This window comes from Cupressus sempervirens, chromosome 4 (assembly GCF_028749045.1).
Source record: "Cupressus sempervirens isolate cs-2001-9-10 chromosome 4, ASM2874904v1, whole genome shotgun sequence".
Classification (NCBI taxonomy): domain Eukaryota; kingdom Viridiplantae; phylum Streptophyta; class Pinopsida; order Cupressales; family Cupressaceae; genus Cupressus; species Cupressus sempervirens.
The window spans coordinates 70,257,179-70,266,480 of record NC_143121.1 but is presented as its reverse complement, the minus strand read 5'-3'; the positions used below and the strand labels follow the sequence as shown (position 1 = coordinate 70,266,480).

The window sequence follows — 9,302 nt, the reverse complement described above, 5'->3', positions numbered from 1 at the left end:
TGATAGCAAAATAAACTTGATAAACAAGAAGCTAAAAAAATAATTTAATATTTTTAACTTTGTATTATATATAATTTAATATTTTTACAGAAAATCTGATAAAATAAGTCATCACAATGGTATTTCAAAACAAGAAGAGTGATAAAGTTCATAAATGTGATCTATTGTTTCCAGTTTCAGATTTGCAGTATATTTGTAAACAGTAGTAATAATATATTATAGATGCTTAACCGAGAAGGCAGACTTTAAACATGACCAAGAAGATCTTAAATCGTATAACAATGACATACTGCAAATGATAAACTTCTGACTTGAACAGTGATATAGTTTAGTGTTAATCAGTATTATATCAAGTTTCAAACTAATTATGTATTGAATTAAGCTTGACAAACAAGAAGCTGCTGATAACACAAACAAGAAACAGAAATAAAAATCAGAAATCATAATCAAGGTCCTTAACAATGATGCTCTCCACTCAATACCCAGTACTTGGGTAAGTGGATACGTGTCCCAAGGGTGTAAGTATGCATACCCATGCAACCTAGGTTTAAAACTTAAATGAACTTTCAAATACCGTGCTTCACAAGAACAAGGAGTAAACAGTTTGTTTTATGGCATTTGTCGGAGGCGCCATTGCTTCCATCAGAATGTAAGAACATTGCACAAGCTTTTCAGTCTCAGCAGAACAGATAAGTAAAAAGAGGTTAATTGATTACCATCAGCTTCACAACCTGTAGTTGTCAAAGCAAGTAATGATACTACATTATCTCCATATGTTGCAACCGATAACCATCATCACATGGCTTCTGTCACAACATAGAATTTGCAGTAAACAATCCACACATAACTGGGACAATGGATACGAGCAGTCCACATTTGTAAATAATTTTGGGTATCGATTGTCAGTAAGAATCAGTTTTGTGATTTATTATATCTAATTTCTGCAGCACTCAAATCAGACAAATGTTGCCCTTTGTACAATTTAGAGTGCATTTATTTTATTTTGATGCCTGATTATGTCAATAGTTGTTTTCATTGTCCAACATATATTGTCAAAGATACTTTTTATTGATTTTTCACGTGGTTTGTAACAATAAAGTTGTTTCCTTTTTGTATCCTAATTACCAGTCTCAAAATCCAGGTTCACATTATCAGTTAGTGGCTTATCCAGAGTATCAGTATTGGGCATTTCCATCAGATAATACATCATTGGAAGCTGTAATGCCAGGTACGTAATATTTTGGAAAACAAGAAACATATGTCCATGGCATACAAACTGGTAACAACTACCTCTTCAGGGGCAGACATGGATATCTGTCAAATTTAATTCCATTGCATGGTTCTTATAGAAGAGGGGTATTCTGCCAGCTTCTTTAATCAATTGTTCCTGTAGAAGTTAAAAAGTATGGATGACCAGCTATGTCATCTTGACCAGACCCAAGAAATGCTGGAATTTTTCATAGCAATGATTTTTCATCTAGGATCCATTCAACATGTAAGAATTTTCCTTAGGGAAAAATTCACCCAAGATCAAAGAACTCAAGCACAAGCACAACAGTAGACTAAAAAGAGTATGATCAGAATATCGATATGTATTCGATTCAATGTACAAGTACACTAGGAGTGCCTATATATAAAGGCCTCTAGAATGCTTCTAGAATGCCTAGGAGTTAGCAATATGATAAGTCATACAACCAGGCATATGTCCACCAAATATGGGTTATCCACCATTAAGCATAGGAGTAAGTGCGATGATGAGAGGATAAGCCTACAAAGGTGTAGCACAAAAAATAATGTTGTAGACAGCATGTTCTTAATTAGGAGTGCAAATAACTGTGTTGTCTACATGACAACTCAGTTAATTATGCAAACTCTAGTGTTGTAGACAACATGTGTTGAATTAGAGTTGCGTACTTCTGTGTTGTCAACATGACAACTCATAACGGTATGCAAACTCCTAAGTGTCAACCTAAAAAATAAAAAAATAATGCATTAACCTAAGTAAACTTAAGTGTAAATAGTGAATACTTATTTACACCAACACCCCCCCTTAAGTGCAACTTAGGGGAATGCACTTAAGCTCACAAATGCATGATGGGTCCCAGCTACGAGGCCATGTTAGGTACCCATGTACAAAAGCAATGCTCTACGTACAATGATGCAATGCAATCTCTCATAAAGCAGAGATAGAGGGAAAATCTCATGGGAAAAACCCTCCTCCAAAAAGAGAGATAAATACAATAAAGAAGATGAGAGAGAAGAAGACCTCAGATGAGGAAAAGATCCCTCCCAGAAGAAAGAAGAGAGAAGTCAAGGGACTCCCCTTTCTGCAACATACTGCACCCCCAAGAGATCTCGCAAATGAATATACTTGACCTCAATGAAAAGTTTGGTGAAGATATCTGCAACCTGCTCTGTTATAGGACAATACTGTAATGCAATGATTTGCTCATGTATCAACTCTTTGATGTAGTGCATATGAACCTCAATATGTTTAGTCCGCTGATGCTGAATTGGATGTGTAGAGATCTCAATAGCACTCTGATTGTCACAATGTATGATTGTAGGTTTAAGTAGATCAAACCCAAACTCCTTCAGGATGTGTTGTAACCAAAGAGCCTCTATAGCTGCATTGACAGCTCCTCGATACTCAGCCTCAGTGGAAGAAAGAGCAACATTATTTTGCTTCTTACTCTGCCAACAAATAGGGTCGGAACCAAGGTGAAAGATGTATCCTGAAGTAGACTTGCGAGAATCAAGGTCCCTTGCATAGTCTGAGTCTATATATCCAACCAGATGAAGTCTTGTACCTGCTGCATTATGTATCCCAAGTGTATGTGTACCCTGCATGTAGTGCAAGATGCGCTTGGCAGCCTTCCAATGAAGCTCATGTGGCTCTTGCATGAAGCGAGAAACCATGCCAACTGCAAAAGCTATATCAAGGCGTATATGCATCAAGTAGATAAGACTCCCAACTACTTGTCTGTATAATGTAGCATCAACAAGTGGAGTAGACACTTGGTGTCCAACTTGACACCTGATAGAAAGGGAGTAGGAGCGGGCTTGCAATCACTCATGTGAAACCGAGAAAGCAAGTCAAGAGCATACTTGGGTTGAGAAAGTGTGATCCCTATTGAAGACAGTGTGATCTCAATACCAAGGATGTAATGTAGTAAACCCAAGTCTATCATAGCAAATCTGTCCTACAAAGAGGTCTTGACACTTGCAATGATGGATGAAGTACTTCCTGTAATGATCAAGTCATCTACATAAAGTACAAGTATCAAGTGTGAGTCATCCTTCTAAAGAATTTAGACATTCGAATCAGAATGACACCTGGTGAATCCTGCTAAGAGTAAGAAGGAATCCATCTTAGCATACCAAGCCCGAGTAGCCTGCTTAAGACCATAGATAGACTTCTTCAATCTGCAAACCATAGTAGAATCCTGTATAAACCCCTGTGGCTACTCCATATAAATCTCCTCGTGAAGATCACCATTCAAAAAGGCACTCTTAACATCCATCCGGTGTACAACCCATCCATGAGCTACAGCAATAGCTAGTGTTAGGCGAATGGAGTTCATCTTGGCGACTGGTGCAAATGTCTCAATATAGTCAATACCTGGAACCTGTGAGAAACCTTTGGCAACTAGTGCGGCCTTATGCTTATCCAAACTTCCATCCACTACAAATTTGGTTCAATAGATCCACTAACATCGAACCACCTTTCTTCCCTTAGGAAGGGGAACTAAGTCGCAAGTGTTGTTTTTCATCAAAGAGTTATATTCTTCCTCCATAACCTTGTCCCATTCTAGAATCCCTAATGCTTCCTTAAATGACTATGGATCTGAAGCAATGGCTATAAATGCATGTGGAAATGATTTGTGCTGTGACCTAGTCCTCCGAGTGTCTGAAGGATTCCCCACCAAAGAACCTGCTGAATCAAGGATCTATTGTGCCCAACGAGGTTTAGTGGAAGAAGAAGGAATGTCCTCAACTGTTTGTGGACCCTACGAAGGTGGTGTCCTGCAAGTCAAAGTTGAAGGAATCTCATCTTCCGAGTCACTATCATCATTATGATCACTGTCCACAAAGGAGGAAGGAGGAGTTGAAGAAGCCAAACTTGGACAAGTTTCTTCAAAGTGAACACTCCTCTGGTAAAAGATTTCATGTGTCTCTAGATCCATGAGTTTGTATGCCTTGAGATGGTCAAAGATATCCAACAAATATGCATGGTTTTCTTCTAAGTCACAAGGTTCGACTTTGAGTTCGAGTTCGACAAGGATGAAGTTTGACAAGTCAAAAAACTTGAAAAAAAATTTGACATTAAATTGGCCTCATGTAATTCTCAAGAAAATATGTTATTTATCATTATTATTATATGTTTGAGTTTAATGCAAGGAACTTTTCAATTCATAACTACAATAGAAAACATCTCTTCATGTCTAACAATATATCCAATATATAATCAGAAGAGTTTGAGATTACAAAATAGATTTGAAATCATTACAACAAAAGATATCACATTTATAAGATATAACCCATAAGAAACATGTGAAATCATGATTACAAAGTTCTTTTACTATCCAAAAGATAGATCAGCGTTTTATACTTTAAAATTTAGAACTTCAAATAGCTCAAAATTAGCAAAAGTACGAAGATAGTTTTTGTCAAAATATTATAGTCAAAAGTCAATACTATTGAACTTCAAAAAAGCTCCAAGTTATCGAGAGCACTTGGCTGATCTGCTCTAGAATCATCATCAGTGTCACTACTTAACTCATCATCCAAGAAGTCTGGTTCCTCTAGAGGTCTAGTTGCCATGTCTTTTGAAATTCCCTTTTGTGAAGAAGATGTGGAGTCCTTTGCTGATTGGTTCATGAGAAATTTCAAATTGCAGCGAACATAGACAAGATCTCCCAACTTTCCGAATAGCAGCTTGTTCCTCTTTTTAGAATGAATGTGGTCAAAACAACTCTAGTTCCTCTCACATGCTGATGAACTTGCTCCCTGACTCAATACTCTAATGGCAAAGCGTTGTAGTTCAAGAGTTTGTGCCCCATAGCTCATCCACCATCTATACCCAGTTACCTTAGCTTGTGCCATGTCATATTGTGTTGCTTGCATTCCAAACATCCCTTCTGCTTTCTTGTATCTCCAACATTGGTCCCTAATCAAAGCTGCAGTGTTTTGATCCGGCTCATACTTGATAATGGCATCATAAAGCCCTGCCATAATTTCACTATCACTTTGTCTATCAGTACGAAATAACTTGGGCTCCAAATAGCAAGTTGCTGCATGTAGAGGTGTGTGCATTATTTTACACCTGAAATCAACTACCTCCCATATCTCCATGTACTCTGCTTCCACATTCTTCAATGCTCTCTGAATGGATTCTTTACAATGGTCCATGCTTTCATAAAGCATGCCAAGGCAAGGAGTGTCACCATCCACCATATGAAGAACATCAACAATTGGACCACATATGTTCAAAACCTTTGATCCACTTTCCCAAAAATTGTTGTTTAAAATGATTTGCTCTATGTTCTTCCCCTTAGCACTTTTAGAAAGTGCTGAACTTTCCCACTCATTAGAACAAATCACCGATCTCAAAGCTGTTTTTTCTTCAATTGCTCTCCTCAATGTGATATAGAATGAAGCAAACCTTGTGTCACAAGGCCTCAACAACTCTCTCGATGCATGTTTCCTGTAAAGACTCAAGGTGAGACAATGATTTCTAATGAAATTTGCAACTGATCTCCCTCTATAAATTGCTTCATGTATCCATGGAAACTTGGCCAAGTCATTAAGCAACAAATCCAAACAATGGGCTACACATGGGCTCCAATTAATCTGTGGGTACTTCTCTACAATCAGCTTCCCAGCTCCCACACAATTCGTTGCACTATCAGTAACCACCTAAACCACATTTTCTACCCCCACTTCACTAATAGCTTCTTCTAATATCTGGAAAATATGTGCTGAAGTTTTCTTTTGATTGATCGTGCCAATCACTTTCAAGAACACAATTAATTCAAGGGAAGCCACTAAAACATTAATCAAAGGCCTCTAACATATATCTGACCACCCATCACTCAATACAATACAACCTATTGCCTTCCAAGAGGCTTTGATCACATCTAACTTTCCTGTCACTCTGCCTTTGGACCTCTCTAAAAGAGTTGTTCTTAAAGCTTTTGAAGATGGAGGTGTGTAGCCTTTACCGAACTCTGTTGTTTTCACAACTGCATTACGGAAATGGGGATTCCTTGCTGCATTGAATAGGACAGCACCAATAAAAAAATAATCGGCCCATGCATCATCCACCTCTTGTCTCTCTATTGGTTTCCAAAAGCTCTTGAATGTTCCACTCTGTTTTATTGCACCTGTGGATGTAGACTTGAGAAAACTAGAGGACAACACAGATGTGAACTTAGACACATCCTCTTGAATTCTTTTTTTTTTTTGTATCTTTTTTCAGTCAGCTTCACTCAAAAGGGTTAGTTCTCTCTCTATATCAGCTACCATTGCATCAGTCACAGCTGGACATGCTCTAACACCTCCTCCTGTAACCCCATTGATACCAAGTAAGTGGTCTCTTGCCCTTGTTAGACTTCCTATAAAATCTTTCATACAATTAGTACAATAGAGTTTAGCACCATCTTTTGTCACATATTTCCATACTTCAGACTTTGATTTTTTGGGAGCCATTCAATTACAGCCTGCATGATGCAAAAGAAAATTAATATTAAAAAACATTTAATATTTTCTTGAAGACATTAAAAGGAAATATAAGAAATAATTATTTCAAACTCTATAATGAAACATAATAAACATCAAATTCCATTTTAAATTAACTAGATACAAAAAAAAACCCTTTTAAACTCTTGTGCACTAAAGTGACTACTCTATATCTTTTAAAATATAAAAGAAAAACAAAATTAATTTTCATCTTTTTTATATACATTAGTTCTTATTTTATATACAACTTAAAAATATTAAATAAAGTATTAATTATAATAAATAAAATGATAATATTAATAATAAATGAAGATATTAAGTCTAAGTTGTCTAACTATTTTGAAGTTTACTTAAAAAATAAATAATACATACAAATTTAAATAATTACAAAAATGAAATATTAAATCTAAATATTATTAGTTTACTATTTTATATCTTATTATTCTATATAAAATATTTCATATAAAAATAAAATATTTCAAACTTTTAGTTATAATATAATAGACTTAACCTAATATAATATAATATAATAATATACTATGGTGATATGATATACAAAAATTTAACAAATTAAACGTAACCTATATAATATATTATGTTATTAAAAAATGTAACCTAAAAAATTAAAAACTATGGCCAAAAAACGTAACCTAAAAACTATGACAAAAAATAATGTAAAATAATAACGCTCAAGCCTAAACGTAACCTACCTGTCGCAGGAGTCTACCGATGAGTTGCAGGAGTTGAAACTTGAAAGTTGAAACCCCCATCGTCGTCTAGTGCCAGAACCAGAGAGAATAGTTCATGCGCCAAGAACGAGAATGCAAGGAGTTCAATTCGGTCGAGATAAATGCTTGAATTCAAAGGACTAAGATTTGGTCCTATTCCATTCTTCGGCCTAAATCAAAATTGGTTCCAGCAGCATTTCCCCGCATCTCAAGACATCAACTTCAGACGTCGTCGTCCAAAGGCGTCCTCCAAAACTGGGCATCGTCGTCCTCCAAAACTGGGCAGCCAAAATTAGACACTAAACAGTGATAAAATCCAAAACAAACAAGATGCATTTGTAGTGCTGAAAAACGTTTATTTATAACATTTGTTTGGCCGAAAACCCTAAAACAATCGGCATTTAAAAAGCATTTTTTGGAAAACGACAACCCTTTTTCTGCCGTATGAATTTATGTCAAATTTTATGGTTTTTTTTTTTTTTGTGGTTCGCCGAATTTTGAATTTCAAGCCGAAAATTCGGCGAACATTGTGACTTAGGTTTTCTTTGAGGTTCTAATGCCTTTCGCTTTTGTGGAGGTATCCTTGCCCATGTTGGACAACCAAAAACTTTAAAGTGCTTTACACTTGGTTTTCTGCCACACCATGCCTCAAAAGGTGTTATTCCATCTAAGGCCTTATGGGGACTTCTGTTTTGGATGTAATTAGCACAACACATGGCTTCTACCCAAAACACTTGATCTAGAGACTTATGTTGAAGCATACAAGTGGTCATTTTCTTAAGGGTTCTATTCTTCCTTTCAGCGACACCGTTTTGTTGTGGCATGTATGCAACTGAATGTTGAAGATCAATACCCTCATGAGTGCAAAAGTCTATAAGCCTAGAGTTGACATATTCCCTGTCATTATCTATTTGTAGAATCTTGATGGCTTTCCTTGATTTTTTCTCAACTTGAGCTTTGAAGGTGGTAAACTTATCAAATACTTCACTCTTATGAGCAAGAAAAAACACCCAAGTGTACCATGAAAAGTCATCAATAAAGGTTAGAACATAGCAGGCCTTACCAAAAGATGGTACTGGAAATGGGCCAGGTACATCACTATGAACCAATTCAAGAACAGCAGTAGCCTTCCAAGACTTCCCCTTGTCATATTTCTCTTCAGGATGCTTGCCTGCTTCACAACCTAGAGATACACCCTCTAAATATTTGACTTTAGGTAGACCAATGACCATTTCCTTGCTACTGAGTTGTTGAAGGTAGCGATAATTGAGATGTCCAAATCTCTCATGCCATAGTTTACTTTGTGTATTTGAATGAGTCAACAAGGCAAGGGAAGTGGACTTAGGCACAAAATGTCAGAAAGAATAAAGTTTTGTCTCATGATTAGCCTTTCCAACCGCTACCATAGAATCATCTTTGAGATTTTTCACCAAAACTGTATCAAGGAGGAACTCCACTTTGTTGCCACATCCATAGTGAGTTATCTGGTAGATGGAGAGAAGGTTGGTGCTAAGATTAGGAACATGAAGAACATCTTTGAAGATGCCATTTTGCCAACTCAACATTTCCTTTCCCTTCAACTTCCACTTGTGTCATTACCCACATAGAAGCAAGGTAAATTTGATGGTTTCAAAGAGGAAAACTGCTCCCTTGAAGCACCCATATGATGTGTTGCTCTTGAATCAAGAACCCATTCCTCAGCATTATTTGTACTTGCAACTAAAGCTTGTCCCTTACCTTTTGAAGTGGTTGAAGATCCCTTATCCTTAAAGGCATTTGGTACATCAATTTTGTGTTTCCTCATTGGGTTTACCAATTCATCAATCTGCTTAT

At 36.5% G+C, this 9,302-nt stretch overlaps 1 protein-coding gene across 1 annotated transcript; it reads right to left on the bottom strand.

Annotated features, from left to right (window-relative positions):
• Nucleotides 1-4,707: 4,707 nt before the first annotated feature.
• LOC149559985 (uncharacterized) lies at nt 4,708-7,511 on the bottom strand. Its single transcript, XM_089827537.1, has 5 exons — nt 7,452-7,511; nt 6,685-6,722; nt 6,118-6,409; nt 4,992-5,919; nt 4,708-4,868 (listed from the first exon to the last, which is right to left on the bottom strand). The coding sequence occupies exons 1-5, from the start codon at nt 7,509-7,511 to the stop codon at nt 4,708-4,710; spliced, it is 1,479 nt and encodes a 492-aa protein (XP_089683663.1).
• Nucleotides 7,512-9,302: the final 1,791 nt, after the last annotated feature.